Raw genomic sequence first — 16,908 nt, 5'->3', positions numbered from 1 at the left:
TGGGCTCTAGGTGTGCGGGCTTCAGTAGTTGTGGAGCATGGGCTCAGTAGTTGTAGCCCTCGGGCTCTAGAGCACAGGCTTAGAAGTTGTGGCGCACAGGCTTAGTTGCTCCGTGGCATGTGTGATCTTCCCCGGACCAGGGCTCAAACCTGTGTCTCCTGCATTGGCAGGAGGATTCTTAACCACTGCGCCACCAGGGAAGTCCCTGTAATAACTTTAAATGGAGTATAATCTATAAAAGTAGTGAATTACTATGTTGTATACCTGAATACTTCAATTTAATTAAACAATTTTTGTTGACAGTGTTTGGTCTTAATATTACTTACAAATTTTGGATTTTTTTTTTTTTCTGGAATAGTTTTTAGGACCTGGTACTTTTGCTTTTTAGTGCTTTTTATTCCATAATATGCACAGGCACTGACTTACATGTATGTCAAAATTTTAACATGGATTCTGTCTTTCTACCTTAAGTTTTAAGAGTCAAGAAATAGTCATATTTATTCCACATGTATTTGAGTGCCTAATACATGCAAATTTTCTGTGTTAGGCACCAAGAATTAGTAGACAAAAGAAAGTCTGTCTTCATGGTGCTAATTTGCTGGGGTGGGGGTGGGTGGTGGTGGAAGCTGGAGAGTAAACAAACATAAAGTCAATTTAAAGTAAATAGGGGCTGGAGAGTGGGGATGAGGAAGAAGTGCTATTTTAAATTATTTTAAAAGGGGTGGTCAGGGAGGGCCTCTCAGAATGAAGAAGGTTTTTAATAAAGACCTGAACAAAATGAGGAAGCAAGCTTATAGCAACAGGTATCTGCTATATGCAAAAAAAAAAACCCCAAAACGCTGTCATTTCTCATTCTAAAATTTTAATAACAATTTATTCCACAAATAATCTGAGAACCCATTATATGCAAGATACAGTTTTCTAAGAGCTTGCTTTTCTAAATATATTCATTTTATTTTTCTGATAGGACAAAGAAATATGTTCAGTTTCAGAATTTGCTCTTTATGATCATGTACTGACAGATGAAATTCTCTTGAAACGTGTTGTTTATGTTCAGGTAGGTGTTTTCTGAAACATCCAAGAAGCCAGCTTTTTTAAATGACTAAGGGAGTTTTCTCAAACTGCTGGTCCATGAGAATACTGTGTATTTCTATCTGAAAAATATTTATTTTTTGATTCTTTTATTCCCAGAATCCTTTAAGAGGTGTCCCTGGGCCCCCATACTTGTGACTCAGTGTCAGGGAGCCCCAAGCAGTGTGCAAAACATCAGCCTCACTCAGGCCTTCTTCCTTGGGGTTGAGAAGCAGTAGACTAAAAGGATGAGAGGTGGCTTAACCCTGCAAAACTTGTAAGGGTTATTGACTAAGACCCCCAAAACCAAAGTAGTGGGCATAGCCGCTTTCTGTGTCCCCTCTACCAAACATCTAGTTTGGTAGAGGATTGGGGGCATTAAGACTCCGAGTTGCCTGTCTGCTTGGCTACCTCCCATCCTTATAGAAGAGTGAAGGGAATTGCTCATTTCCAGGAAGGAGAGATGACTTTGTCAAGCTTCTCACTTCTTGGTTGAAAGAGGCTGGCAGTGGGTGAAGGGAGTTACAGGTAAGGATCTCTTTGGTTATACCCCATTGAAGCCAAAACCTCTATTTAGACATCTGATATTCAAGTTGAAACTGTCAAGCCTGTTAACTGTCCATTTGCCAATAGCAAAATTCTTGAACTCTCTGCTACCAGGTCACCTAAAGCAAAAAGTAAAAGAAAGAAAAGCCTCCATGGAGTTACTTGTCTCCCTGAAAGGGTAAAAATCATTCATTTGAAGGTAATTTTTGTCTGTGAAATCATATTTACTGTTATTTCCCACTGGGTTATAAGTCCCTGAAGGACAGGGCTATCTTATCTCGAAATCCCCAGAAACCCTACTTGATGCTACTCATACCAGAAAGCAAACACTGAACTTCACCAATCTTATTCTCTTAAATATGAAAATACTTGAATCAAATTCAGTGCTCATTCTGTCGCTCTTTCTGGGTATCTAATTAGCAGCTTTTTTCCTACTGACTCTTTTTTTTTTTTTCTGGCCAAGCCACACAGCATGTGGGATCTTAGTTCCCCAACCAGGGATCAAACCCGAGCCCCCCTGCAGTGGAAGCATGGAATCTTAACCACTGGACCACCAGGGAAGTCCCCCTATTGACTCTTTAGTCATAAGCTACTTTAGGTGTTCTTGAAAATAACCATAAAAAGTGTGGACATTTTCAATTTCTAGAATTCTTTTTTCAACATGCCAGAAGGATGTTCTAAATATATCCCCTTCTTTCTCACCCCCCTCTTTTTTTTAAACCGCCAGGTATACGTTACAGCACTGATGTGAGTGTAGATGAAGTAAAAGCTCTGGCTTCTCTGATGACATATAAGTGTGCAGTGGTTGGTAAGTGGTCTCCTTTTGCTGCTACCTAATAAGAACTCTTTGGGGAAATATGTTTGCATACAAGGTTACTTTTAAGATGTTAGAGAAATATACCTCATCAGAAGTGGGGGTTTTTTGTTTTTGTTTTAGGTTGCACAGTTTGACATATCATTTTTCAATTAGTCTTAATTAAGATTTAGTCTTTTTTTTTTTAATGGGGAACTTTATAGGAACTAATTGAATTTTCCTTAAGTGTAGATCTTTGTTTAAATCCCTTTCTATACTCTATAAATAAGACCAAATCAGTAATAAGGAAAATAAATATGCCATTACATTTTAGAAATAGTAAAGCACACTGATTAAATATGCATTGTAATTTGCCTAGTCTAGTATTCTGTTCACTAGGATTTTAAGGTACAACATTTTAGAAGAGATTGTGGGTTTATTTATTGAATTTTCTGAAACTAAAGCTAAAAGTATCACACTTTTATAATATTACACAGTGCTTTCTGCCTTTTTAATTCTTTTAGCCTTTATATGGAATAACTTTCAGACTTCTCTTTCAGATGTGCCATTTGGGGGTGCCAAAGCTGGTGTTAAGATCAATCCCAAGAACTATACCGTAAGTATCAAAGTGACATTAGTTCACATGGTGCATTTACAAAGGACTTGAAATTACTGGACTTCTGTGTATCCCCTATACCAGTGAGATTAATGGTTCCTATTGCTTTTATAAATTTCTTTCTTTATTTATTTTTGGCTGTGTTGGGTCTTTGTTGCTGCGCGTGGGCTTTCTCTAGTTGTGGTGAGCAGGGGCTACTCTTCGTTGCGGTGCACGGGCTCTAGGTGCACGGGCTTCAGTAGTTGTGGCTCGTGGGCTCTAGAGCACAGGCTCAGTAGTTGTGGCGCATGGTCTTAGTTGCTATGCGGCATGTGGGATCTTCCCGGACCAGGGCTCAAACCCGTGTACCCTGCATTGGCAGGCGGATTCTTAACCACTGCGCCACCAGGGAAGTCATCCTACTGCTTTTAAAAGGAATGGAAAAACAAGCAGATAATTAACTCATTGAGTGTTTTGCCATATGAAAGGTCACCTACTTACATCAATGTCCTTTTTCATTTCCTTACTTGGTTAAAATGTAATTAATATAATTAGTATACCTTCATATTCTTAAGCATTTATATTCATGCGTGTTATATACGACTATAATATAAATGTATTCTATATATAAATATTATCATATACTATATATAACTGTGCTCTGAGGTTTTTATGTTGGGATCCTAAGGTTCTAGTGACATATCTTAACTAGTTTGGTAAAAATTTTATTATTTATCCTATCAATTCCAAGTTAATTTAAGCTGCTAATTAACCTCTGTATTAAGTTAAATAAATTATGTGAATAAATATCTGTATACGAACAATATATATGATTTTATTTTTTAAATTTGCAATTTAAATGAAAATACACCATAAGGATTGCCCATAAGATCCTATATTAATACAAGGAGAACAGGTTTGAGCCTTAGCACTACTATCTGTTCCTTACGTAACCTAATTTCTGGTCTCTCAAATTTAAAATTTAATTTCCGTTTAAAATGGAAATACCTACTTTATGAATTGCTCTGAAGATTACACAAGAAGATATATGAAAATATCCTATAAGTAGAAAATAGGATGCAACTATTAGTTATCTCCACAAGTGGTTTTTCTATCAAAAATTATTTTTTCATTATTGTTTGTGTTTCACCTTTTTCCTTTATAGGATAATGAATTGGAAAAGATCACAAGGAGGTTCACCATGGAGCTGGCAAAGAAGGGCTTTATTGGTATGTATTGCCATGTAGATTTACACAGAGTGGGAACATCTAAAAAGTAATTGTCTTAATTTAAACTCCTGCTTTTGTCTATACATGCATAGAGAGACTTGTCCTCTTACTTTGAGAAATTGGGTTCTGTGTTAAACATGGTGAACATACCTGGGCCTGTTCATGACACCTCTCTAATAGAAAAGTTCAGGTTCTCAGTATACAGTGTGGATACCAGGAGAGGTCACTTCCACCTCTTCTCCTTGTACAGACATAATAAAGGTTTTTGATCAGTGTAACAGCATTGAACAACAAGCACAATCACAATTGTGACATCCAAAAAGATTTTAGGAACTAAATAATGCCTGCATTATAAACAGTTTTTAATATGCAAAAAGCAGTTTTGCAATAGTATTCCTGTTGCGAAAGCCGTGAGAAAACTGATGCTGTTTGGAGTTGGAGGCTTAAGCAGGCCTTTCCCTTCAAAGCAGTGGGCACAGGCTGGGAGTGTGGAGGCTCATGCTGATTGATACTCACTGTGACATCACTGGCTGATTTTAAGGATTCCTGGGGCTCCTAATGTTTGTTACTCGGACTAAATTTCTGAGGGTACTGATCTTCATTTTCTTGATTTTCTATCATACTATTATCTATGTCATATGTTATTTTGTGTATGAGATGTCAATATTCTTTTCTGTAATATATAATTATTAATCTTTAAATTTCAAGCAAATTGTCTATTTATTTTCTTGTCCTAGAAAGATTCTGATTTGTTTTAAAAAAATAAAATCATTTAATAGAATTTTGCCCCTTTAACAATAGTTAAAACTAAGAAGACTGACTAAAATAGGAAAGAAAATCTACTTTTTCTGTTTTCCTGTCCCTCTTGTTTTCCTTCCCCAGTATTCTTCTCACTGTTGACAAGTTCCTGTGAACTTAATATATCCTTATTTTGAAATCTGCCTCTTTTAAGTAACACTAGAACTTTACTAGATTTGTCCTGTCTTTTATAATTTATAAGGCATTTGGATTCTTGGCATGCATCCTCCCTGGCACTGCCGTGAGCTGTACTTACACAGTCATTGTACAGGGGTAGCACTAGTTAATGAGATAACTACCTCCTTCACAGAAATATCTACTAATTCTGATAGACTTCATAATTTTTTATATCATAACTTAGCTTAAACTCTTAGCTTAAATCTCAAACGTATTTAATAGTCTTGAGTGGTTTCAGACTTTATTCAGTTGTATTTATTGTCCATATATAGAGGATATCCAGCTTAATTTTCTCTATATTGACAAGAACCCTGTAATTGCAAAGGTTAAAAAGTGATTCATTGAAACACCGAAAGCTTAAATATTAGCAATTTGACTTTTTTGCTTATGTGCAAAAGCCACCATGCAGCTAAACTGACATCTGGGCCCAGAAAGCTTTGTAGCATAAGGGAATGCAGTTGGCATTCTTTCCCTCTCTAGGGCACAGAACTACTCCTGAGCAGACCTTTGGAACTGACGTCATTTCGGTTATTTTCTCACTTCCCTTTCCACAGAGTTTCAGATTATGAGTTAGACCTGAATCTGGGTCCTGGTTCTGTCACTTCGTGTGAGTTTAAGGTCAGCTTTTCAATTTCTGCAAAAAGAGTCAGCTCTGGTTTTGATAGGGCTTGCTTTGATTCTGTAGACCTGTTTGTAGAGTGTTGCCATCTTAACCTTTTTATTTTTAATTTTGTTTTATTTTTTATACAGTAGGCTCTCATTAGTTATCTATCTTATACATAGTAGTGTATATATAGTGTATTTTATACATTAGTGTATACATGTCAATCCCACTCTCCCAGTTCATCCCACCACCCACCCCACTACTTTCCCCCCCAACAATGCCACTTTTCATCCAAGGGAGAACATTCATACCTTATTCTATTTTCCACTTTAAACTAGTCCATGAACACTGAATGCCTTTCCATTTGTTTTTGTTTTTAAACGTACATTTAATTTATTTATTTATTTGGGGTTTTTTATTTATATATTTTTGGCTGTGTTGGGTCTTCATTGCTGCGCGCGGGCTTTCTCTAGTTGCGGCGAGCGGGGGCTGCTCTTGGTTTCGGTACGCGGGCTTCAGTAGTTGTGGCTTGTGTGTACAGGTCTCACACTACTTCTGTTAAGTTTATTCATAAGTATTTTATTCATTCTGATACTGTTCTAAGAGATATTAGTCTGCCGTATTCTTTTCTTAAGAAGTCTTTGATAGCAAGATAATACTAGCCCCATAGAATGAGTTGAGAAGTGGTCCTTCCTTTTTCTTTCTCTCTTCTTTTTTAGTTTGTGCAAGGGTGTTAATTCTGTTATGTGAGTTTTGATACCACCTTTGTAAACTGTGAAATTCCCTTTTCATCCACTATATCTCTATGCACCAAAATTACCCTTTTAGCTTTACCCCTACATTCATGTTCTGTGAAAGCAGTTGCTTTTTTCAGCCAATTTTTTATCTTATTTATACTGTTTCGGGATTGAGTGATGGCATTTTAACTTTCCTAAGGGTAGTTACCTGTTTTTAAAAGGCTGGACTTTCACACCTGTAGGTATTTGAGAATTTACCTGTAATCCAGGAATTGCTTGTAATCTGTACATCCCTATACATTGATTTTGTATGGAGTAGAAAACTCACAAGCCTAATAATATTTTGTGATTTTGCTTTGGGTAGGGGGAGCTATCTGACTTCAGCATATCTAGAATAATAATTGTTTTTGAAAAACAATTTATCATTATACGTTTTTGATTTACAAACTACATACCTCAAACTTGCCCTTCTCCAAATAGAATTGTTATTTGAGGCAACAAGTTTATTTAACACTTGGTGTTGCTGAAAACAAGCATAAATACTTTTGTAGATACCTCTAAAGAGATGTGGGAGCAATTTGTCATTTATACCTTAGGAGAAAAGCGATATGATTAAATATACTTGTATTACCCTCCAGTTGAGGTATGTCACTGTAAAGGAATGGGAATTGTGGCCAGTGGAACAGTAGAGCCCTTTTGTCAGAGGATGAGGCTAGGATATGGCATTAACTGTTCCAAGCAGGAAAGTTGTATGGGGTGAGGGTGGATTGGGGGAAGTTAGACTTCTTGATATTTGTAAGACGCCTAAGGAAAAGAGTACCAGGACATAGAAGAGTTACAAGTTGGGTACGGAATGGGGAGCAAGAGTGTAAAAAACAAAACTTTGACCATTTCAAAGTTGTCTTACACCAATCCCGTATCGTCACATCACAACTTGTATCAAGAAGTACACATGTAGGGCCTGGGCCCCTAAAATGTAGAAGAATATTAGAATGGACCTTATTCTGTTGATTATAAGTACTAATTATAGGAAGAACTCAAGTATACCTCTTAGAAAGAACTTAATTTGGGAGACAGTAGTTTAATCATTTAAAAGTTGTGTTTTTTCTTTTTATAAAGATAACGAGTTTGTATTTTACAATTAAAACAATATAGAAAGTTATAAACAATGCTGAAGTCTAAACATAGTGAAAAAGTTTGTGCATGTCTTTCTAAACCTCTGCATACATATATACACATGGAAATATGTATAGTTGTTATACATCGGTATATATAAAGAGAATTTTATATGAATGGGAACTTATACATGCTATATGAAACCTGCTTTTTTTCACCACATGTATGTTTTGGTGATGATCCCAAGTCATTTACATGGATGTACATCATTCTTTGTAATGGCTGCACAGTATTTCATTGTATAGATGACCCATTAAATAATTAGGTTGTTTTGTATTGTATTCTTACTGTTTTGATGGGTATATTTCTATGTATTCCTGCCTTTACAGATTTGAGTGGGCACCATTTAATACATTTCCATCTGAGATCTCACTGGACATCAGCATTAGTGCTGTCATTGGCACTTGTTGCTGCCTGTGGGCTAGCTTCTTGTTATCCTCAAACTTTTTATTTGCTGATCTGAGGAACTGAAAGTCAAGGCCTAAAACTTTCTGTACAGAGTAAGCTTTGAGTAATAGGTCAAAGCAGCATTATGTCATGGGTAAAAGTATTATGGGGCTTAACATAATACTTCAGCAGTGTGTCTTTTCCCTTTTTCTCCTTGGTGAGGAGGGCTTACACGCCCAGTAAGCAAGTATGTCATTGTGCTGTCTCATACACATCAACTTTCTAACCATAACAACCCTCCTTATGGTACTGTTATCTCTAAGTACAGTTTAAGGAACTGAGGTCAAGAGAGGCTAAACTGATTTGCCTATGCTTGCAACATTCAGAAATCTGTTGAGTGGCTTATCAGTCGTGCATAGCTAATTTCACATAGCAAGTGAACACCAGTGGGAGAAGTTATCATGTAACACTGTGCATCTGTAAATTTTGTAATGAAACATTTAATAAGCATTTCTATGTCTTGAATTAGTAACCTAGATGAAATCTAAAGTTTTCTAGCCGTGGTAGCTTTGTTATTATAGAGAATTGCAAGGATCTATGTGTTTGAGATGCATTTATCTTAAAAATTGGTGCAATGCCCTTTCCCTGTGCCCCCAGGTCCTGGCATTGATGTGCCTGCCCCAGACATGAGCACAGGCGAGCGGGAGATGTCCTGGATTGCTGACACCTATGCTAGCACCATAGGGCACTATGTGAGTACCCACCAAAGCTCTGAGGGCTTCATTTGCTATCTACCAGAAATAACAGTTCAAATGATGATATGTATAAGGGGAGAATTCACTGGGTTTTTCTCCTCTTCTTTAATCGTATCGTGATTTTATATATTACTTCTGTCTATCTTATATCATAAATGCAGTGAACTTGGATTGAGCTTTTACTCATATGCAACCCTGTCCTGACCACTGGGATGGGCCCTCAAAGATCACCTCCCAGGGCAGGATACATTACAAGACAGTTAAAGGGAAATAGGAAGCATTCAATTCGGGCTTTTCCCTCAAAGGAACTAAGACACATTAAGCAGATAAGGTATGGAGATAGTGTAATAGCAGGGTGCAGAGTTTCTAAAAGCAGGCTTCCTGGAAGAGGTATTTGGTCAGGGCTGGACATTGAAAATGGATAGAATTTAAACATGGAGATTTGGAGGATAGGAGGGGAAACTGTAGAGCTCAGATTGTCTGAAGATAAGGCACATTTAGAAAGGTAGTAAGAGAATGATGAAGTAAGTGGAAGAGTAGAAAAATACTCAAGTCCCAGTGTTTTTATTTTACTTGCTAGTCAGCGGGGGAGCCTTTGATGCTGACCCTTCCTTAGGGGAGAGGGGGCGGCAGCAGTGTTAGGCTGGAGCAAAGAGATGGCCTCCACAGTGTCAGTGTCTGTCTTCACAGCCGGGAGCGATAGGGCTGGGGAGAAGCATTGGCTCATGACAGAGGTAGACTCAGCAGGACTGGGTTGCATCTGTGGGACCAAAGAAAAGGACAGGATTGAGTCAGAAAGAACCAGGAGGACTCAGAGTCTGGGGACTGAGCAGAAGTAGTGCTATTAATACAGAACACAAGAAGAACAACTAACTTCGTCCTTGAAAGGGATGGAACCTTGAAAAACACTTAAGGAGTAGGAAGAGAAAGTGAGTTGAAAAGACATTTTGTTACCCAAAAACTGGGTTCATCTCATGGTGGGTGTCGAGCCAAAAGACACAACCAAGCCAAAGATCGGTAGAAGGATTCATCACTTGCAGCAAGTAGGGAGAACACTAGGATCTCTCCCAAAGCAGTGTCTCCCTGAACAGCAAAATTGGGGAAGTTTTAAGTTAAGGGTACCTGCATATTCATGAAGGGACTTGGGTGGTTGGCATAGTCCAAGCTTTAGTTAAGTCACTAAGGTCAGAAAAGGTCAACATCGTCATCCCTTAGGTTCCAGTTGATCTGAAGGTTGAGCACTTCAGGCTTATCTTTACCATTGAAACAGAACTGGGAGTCTTTACAACTGATAAATTACCTTGGCTATTGTTACTTCTCTTGCTTGATAACATTCTTTTGTTCCCTTAAGATCATTAATAATTGAGACCTGTTCAAGTCCAAGCATTGTAGACAGACTTTGATAACAAAATGGCTTAGATCACAAAATGGCTTCTCATGTCAAGAAAGCCATGCCTGGTTCTCTTTCCTCCAGGGACCCCCTACCCTAACTGCTCACAATTTATTTTAAAAATATAGAGAGAGCACTTACTACACAGGAGGCTTAAAGTACAGCAAGGAGTTCAATACAATTGGGGTAAAGGCTAGAAGGAAAAGTTTTTTGTTGTTGGTGGTGGTTTTTTTTTTTTTTTCGGTACACGGGCCTCTCACTGTTGTGGCCTCTCCCATTGCGGAGCACAGGCTCAGCGGCCATGGCTCACGGGCCCAGCCGCTCCGTGGCATGTGAGATCCTCCCGGACCGGGGCACGAACCCGTGTCCCCTGCATCGGCAGGCGGACTCTCAACCACTGCGCCACCAGGGAAGCCCGGGAAGGAAACGTTTTGGGGACCTGACCACGTCTCTGGAGTAGGATCAGAAAAGCCTACTTGAGATGTAACCTTCTGGTCTGCACTCTGAAAGATGAGTACACATCAACCAGGGGAAGTGGCACTGGCCAAAGGTTGGAAGCAGAAGGAAGCACCTGGGTAAAGGTCCTGATGTGAAAAGAGGTGAACCTGAGAGGCTGAGGGAACACTATGGTGGCCAGAGTAGAGAGGGCATGAGAGAGGCCAGCAGAGGAGAGTTGGACCAGATTCCTACCTTGTTGGTGACAGCAAGGACTTTGGTCTTTGTCCTGAAAACAGAGGGAAGCCAGTGAAGTGCTAATTGTAAGCAGGTGTGTGACACAGTAAGCTTCACTCTGTGTGCAGCAGAGAATGGGATTGTTGGGGACAGGAGACTACACAGGAGTCCAAAAGAGATGATACTGGCCTGCCATAGAGTTGGAGAGGAATGGACAGATTGAAGAGTGATTGGGGGGTGGAGGGGAGGAACAATTAGTTAGAAAAGAATGAGAAGTGCCAAGAGCCTCGCATTGTGGATGTCCTGAGGGGGTGGTTCTGAGAAGAAAGCAATTCAGCAACTAGATTGGAATAGTGAGGTTGGAGCCAGACTGCAAGGGCGTGTTGAGAGGGAAGTAGGGCATGAAGAGTAGCCCTCACTTAAGAAAAATGGCACTAGAGGAGACAGCTCAAAAGGTGCCTGTTGTCTAAGAGAAAGGTTTTTGCTGTTCTTGGCATGTTGATTGGTGTGGGCCACAGATTCATCTTTTAAGGGCCCTAGTGGAAAGATCAGCCTTAGAAGAGGAGGAATATTGTTTCCTCTAAAAGGAAGGAAGGGGGCATCTAATGGAGGAATTTAGGCTTGTCTCATTTCCTGGGGGGTGATGTAGTGTGTAGTTGGGAGCACACTCAGACACCCTGGATTCTGGGAGTGGCTCCTTCACATACCAGCTCTGAGACCTGGGGCAAGTGCCTTAAGCTCTCTGTGCCTCACTTTCCTTATATGTGAAATGACAATAATAATAGCACCTAGTTCATGAGACAGTCATGAGGATTAAGTGAATGATAGTATAATTATAACTGGCCCTCAGTAAGCATAAAAAATAAATATTTATAAACACTGAACCAGGTAAATTCCACAAATCCCCTGAAATAAAACAGGAGCAGTATGAGACACTTCAGAGAAGTTTGGTTTTGACTGCCATTTCCAAAATGTTGCTCTTCCATGTCACCTTCTTATGTTAAATGAGCTCTGGTTATGGTCTTTCATTCTTTTTAAGCAAGGCATTAGACTGAATAGTACAAAACAGTGGGCAGTACATTGTTATTCGTAGCTCTCTCCCAAAGGTGACAAAAGAAAGTTTTGTGAGGCCCTACCAACTAAACCTTGGACTAAACACTGGTAAAAGACTGTCCTCCTTAAAGTGATAGGAAATACAAAATCAGAGCCTAAGGTAAGAAGCCGCAGTTTTTGTTTCTTATTTTCAGACGTATACCTGAACACGCAGCTTCTTTTGCCTAGCCTCGCCCAGAAGTGTGGGTGCTGGAGAGCAAGCAAGTTCTCCACCGGGGCCCAGGCTTCCAAAACAATTAGGTATGCTGGGCATCTCGCAGCCAGCCAGCCAACCGGCACCGTGCCTGACCTCTGACAGGATTGCTGTCAGCTCCAGCATTTGCATTTTCTCTGTTCAAGAGCATTTGGCACTTAACTTGGTTTGCAATTCTGTATTCATAAGCATTAACTATTCATGAAGGAAAACCGTGGGAAAACTACTAATTCCATAAATCACTTTACTAGACTGTTCTGTTGTTTTTACGTTTGTTCTTTTTGTTGGTAATGATACAGCTAATACAATTCTAAAAGTTCTTATTAAACAGTCACTTTTTAACTTACCCAGCTAGGACATACGTTGAGGGGTGGGGAATATGATATGAAGTACGGCACTTTAATAGTTTCACATCACATGGGCAGCAAATTGCCTCAACAAATTTATTAAATAGTCCATACTTTAGCCACTGACTTAAAATGCTTCCTGTATGTAATACTCATTTCCTGTATACAATAAGACTGTCTCTAAGTTTCTCCTGTCCCACAGAAGACAACAGATTTGTCTATTATGCACTGTTCTGGTTGCTACAGTTTATAGTATATGCTAAACTGGTTGCTTCCAGTTTATCCCTTGGAAGGGAAGCCCTCCCAAGCCCCTTTCTTCCTTCTAATTATTTTTGTTTCTGAACCAGAATACATGCATACTGTCAATACAGAGAGTACAGAAAGGAGACGACTTACTCTCCCACTCGGCTTCTTAGAGCTAACAGCTACTACAGGAGGTGCTCTACTGACACATGGGCATGGGCCTCTGTGTCTCACCCACGTGTACCCGTTTTTTTTAACTCCAGTAATACCATACTATATATACACAATTTTTTGTATATATACAATTGTATATATAGTATGGAATTAGAATTTCTGGATTAATGGCTTTTTATCTTGATAGGTATTCCAGTTGCCCTGCAAAGCTTAGTTATTTTTTCTTTCTTTTTTATTTCTTGAATACTTTTGTTAATCCACTCTTAGGTGAACTTATCTTTTAAAGTTCTTTTTTAAAAGTGACACTTAATTGAATTTCTAGATTAGTTTGGCAGAAAAATATTTTTACAGTGTTGAGTCTTCCCATCCATGAACACTGTAGTGGCTCTTCCTATCTTAGGTTCTGTTCTGGTGACGTGCTCAAGTCTTATGGTAACTTTTAAGACAATTCCAGGTGACATGTATACCCTTACTTAGTAGGGCTTAAGCACTTGGTGAAGGAATAATAGTTTTAAGCTGAACTCTCTCTACTTGTGTGATCCTGCTGTTTGTATTTCCTTGATGTTTAATTCCTAAAAACCCTGTTTCTCCCATCAGAAAATAGTCTACTTTATTACATATTTTCTAGGAACAGAAACTTGAAAAGGCGAGACTTACCCCTATTGATGAACGTATACTTTAAACACACACACACTCCTAATGAGCATATTAGTTAAATGAGAATGTGTTTGCACTTTAACGCTTCTTTATGTTGGTCCTCATAGAAATTGATGTTGATATTTCATCTTTTAAGTTTTGCCCTTCTTTTGCAGGATATTAATGCCCATGCCTGTGTTACCGGTAAGCCCATCAGTCAGGGTGGAATCCACGGACGGATCTCTGCTACTGGTCGGGGAGTTTTCCATGGGATTGAAAACTTCATCAATGAAGCTTCTTACATGAGTATTTTAGGAATGACACCAGGATTTGGAGATAAAACATTTGTTGTTCAGGTAAAAATGTTTGCTTTCTTAAAGAATAACTGATATACATATAATAATAATTTTTTCACTGTTTTAAGTTTGCATTTTTTAAAATTTTATTGGAGTAGATTTGTAATGTGTTAATTTCTGCTGTACAGCAAAGTGATTCAGTTATAATATAGTTCCCTGTGCTATACAGTAGGACCTTGTTGTTTATCCATCTTATATATAATAGTTTGCATCTGCTAATCCCAAGCTTCCACAAACCAGTTGTTGCTCTCTCCTCTGAGCCTCTGAAGCTCCCTTTCTGATCTTCCCACCAGTGATGGGGCTTCCCAGAGTGTGGGAACCTTTCCTCTTTTATAGCTGCCTTCCAGGGGCACAGGTCCCATCCCAGTTGCTTTTTTCTTTTTTTTTCCATTTTGTCCTCCCTGATTATATGGGGATCTTTCTTGTCCTTTCAGGTGTTTGAGGTCTAGTGTTCAGTAGGTATTCTGTGAGAATTGTTCCATTTGTAGATGTATTTTTGATGTATTTCTGGGAAGAGGTGAGTTGCACATCCTTGTACTCCTCCTCGATTGGAGCCCCTAGATTTGCAGTTTTTAAAATTTGATTCTTTGGATCTCTTAAGTTTTAAAATGGACATATGCAGAGTAATACATCCTTTATTTTTTGAACCTTGGTAAGATTCATGTGACTAAACCAAGTATCTCTCAGAAACATATGAAACTATCATCTTCTTTTGTTTGATATTTAAATTGCAATTGTATCCAGAAGGGGACATCTCTTAAACTATTATGTGTATACAGAAGGGTTTACACAATGATCCAAATTTCAACTTTTGTGTGGTGATTGATTAGTTTACTTAGAGGAATCAAAATTAAGTTGAATCCTACTTTAAAATAAAACCCATACCCTTCCCAATTACTGACTTATCTTTTCACGACCATAGGACATCTGGTCATCAGGAACTGAGGTCCTAGATAGCATCATTGACATCACTGCCATTTCTTTATAGGCCAGCAAGGCTGCATGTCACTGAATGTCCTCAGGACTCATTATCACAGAGGACAAAGGGTTGGGTTCCACATTCCAAAGCAAATTTATTGTTGAAGAGAGACATTGTTTCTTTTATCAGAAGGATTTTGAGAATTACTTCTAAACCAACAGAATTGTATTGGTCAGAATATGACATTTATCATCTATGCTAGGACTTTGATTTTTGTTTCATGTACAACTGTACTTCACAGGGATTTGGTAATGTGGGCCTGCACTCTATGAGATATTTACATCGTTTTGGTGCTAAATGTGTTGGTGTTGGTGAATCTGATGGGAGCATATGGAATCCAGATGGTATTGACCCAAAGGAACTGGAAGACTTCAAATTGGTATGTTAATGTAATATCTGAACAGTTTGACCACCTGCATGTTGTAAAGTTGAAATAAGTATTATTGAAATCTGTTTGCATTGCTTTTTTTTAAAATTAATTTTTATCGGAGCATAGTTGATTTGCAGTGTTGTGTTAGTTTCTGCTGTACAGCAAAGTGAATTGGTTATACATATATCCATTCTTTTTTAGATTATTTTCCTATACAGGTGATAACAGAGTATTGAGTAGAGTTCCCTGTGCTATATAGTAGGTCCTTATTAGTTATTTGTTTTATATAGAGTACTGTATATGTGTCAATCCCAAGCTCCCAATTTATCCCTCCCCACCTCCCCCCGCCCCACCGGTAACCATAAGTTTGTTTTCTACATCTGTGACTCTACTTCTGTTTTGTGAATAGGTTCATTTGTACCATTTTTAGATTCCACATATACGCAATATCATGATGTTTGTCTTTCTCTGTCTGACTTCACTCAGTATGACAATCTCTAGGTCCATCCAGGTCTCTGCAAATGGCAATATTTCATCCTTTTTAGACTGCCATATTTTAGATTCCACATATACATGATACCATGATATTTGCCTTTCTCTTTTTGACTTACTTCACTTAGTATGATAATCTCTAGTTGCATCTGTGTTGCTGCAAATGGCATTATTTCATTCTTTTTTATGGCTGAGTAATTAATATTCCATCGTATATACGTACCACATCTTCTTTATCCATTCATCTGTCGATGGACGCTTAGGTTGCTTCCATGTCATGGCTATTGTAAATAGTGCTGCGGTGAACATTGGGATACATGTGGCTTTTCTAATTATGGTTTTCTCCAGATATATGTCCAGTAGTGGGATTGCTGGATCATATGGTAGCTCTATTTTTAGTTTTTTAAGGAACCTCCATAGTGTTCTCCATAGTGGCTGTACCAATTTACATTCCCACCAACAGTGCAAGAGGGTTCCCTCTTCTCCACACCCTCTCCAGCATTTATTGTCTGTAGATTTCTTGATGATGCCCATTCTGACCGGTGTGAGGTGATACCTCGTTGTAGTTTTGATTTGCATTTTTCTAATTATTAGTGATGTTGAGGGTCCTTTCATGTGCCTCTTGGCCATCTGTCTGTCTTCTTTGGAGAAATGTCTATTTGGATCTTCCACCCATTTTTGGATTGGGTTGTTTGTTTTTTTGATATTGAGCTGCATGAGCTGCTTGTATATTTTGGAGATTGAGCCCTTGTTGGTCGCTTCATTTACAAGTATTTTCTCCCATTCTGTGGGTTGTCTTTTCATTTTGTTTGCTTATTTTTTTTTAATGTAACTCAAAGACCTCCTACTAAATGAGTCTTCATATCATAGGCACTAAACATAAACATTTAAACTCTGTTGCAACCATTAATTCTGATTTTCAATCAATTATAGCAACATGGAACAATCCTGGGCTTCCCCAAAGCAAAGATCTATGAAGGGAGCATCTTGGAGGCTGACTGTGACATATTGATCCCTGCTGCCAGTGAGAAGCAGCTGACCAAGTCCAATGCACCCAGAGTCAAAGCCAAGGTGA

At 38.6% G+C, this 16,908-nt stretch overlaps 1 protein-coding gene across 2 annotated transcripts in view; it reads left to right on the top strand.

Moving 5' to 3' along the window:
* The window catches only part of GLUD1 (glutamate dehydrogenase 1), a 40,062-nt gene that overhangs the window by 13,642 nt on the left and 9,512 nt on the right, over positions 1-16,908 (top strand). For both annotated transcript variants that reach the window (XR_007471363.1, XM_004272996.4), the window contains exons 2-8: positions 2,345-2,425; positions 2,971-3,026; positions 4,171-4,234; positions 8,771-8,865; positions 13,813-13,992; positions 15,213-15,350; positions 16,767-16,904. Coding sequence is in view for 1 of the 2 variants with exons in the window: in XM_004272996.4 (XP_004273044.1) it covers positions 2,345-2,425; positions 2,971-3,026; positions 4,171-4,234; positions 8,771-8,865; positions 13,813-13,992; positions 15,213-15,350; positions 16,767-16,904 (752 nt within the window). In the remaining variant the exon portion in view is untranslated. The remainder of the gene's footprint in view (positions 1-2,344; positions 2,426-2,970; positions 3,027-4,170; positions 4,235-8,770; positions 8,866-13,812; positions 13,993-15,212; positions 15,351-16,766; positions 16,905-16,908) is intronic.

The sequence above is a fragment of the Orcinus orca genome, chromosome 14 (assembly GCF_937001465.1).
Source record: "Orcinus orca chromosome 14, mOrcOrc1.1, whole genome shotgun sequence".
Lineage (NCBI taxonomy): Eukaryota > Metazoa > Chordata > Mammalia > Artiodactyla > Delphinidae > Orcinus > Orcinus orca.
Note: the sequence above shows the minus strand (reverse complement) of the source record. Positions and strands in the feature narration are given on the sequence as shown.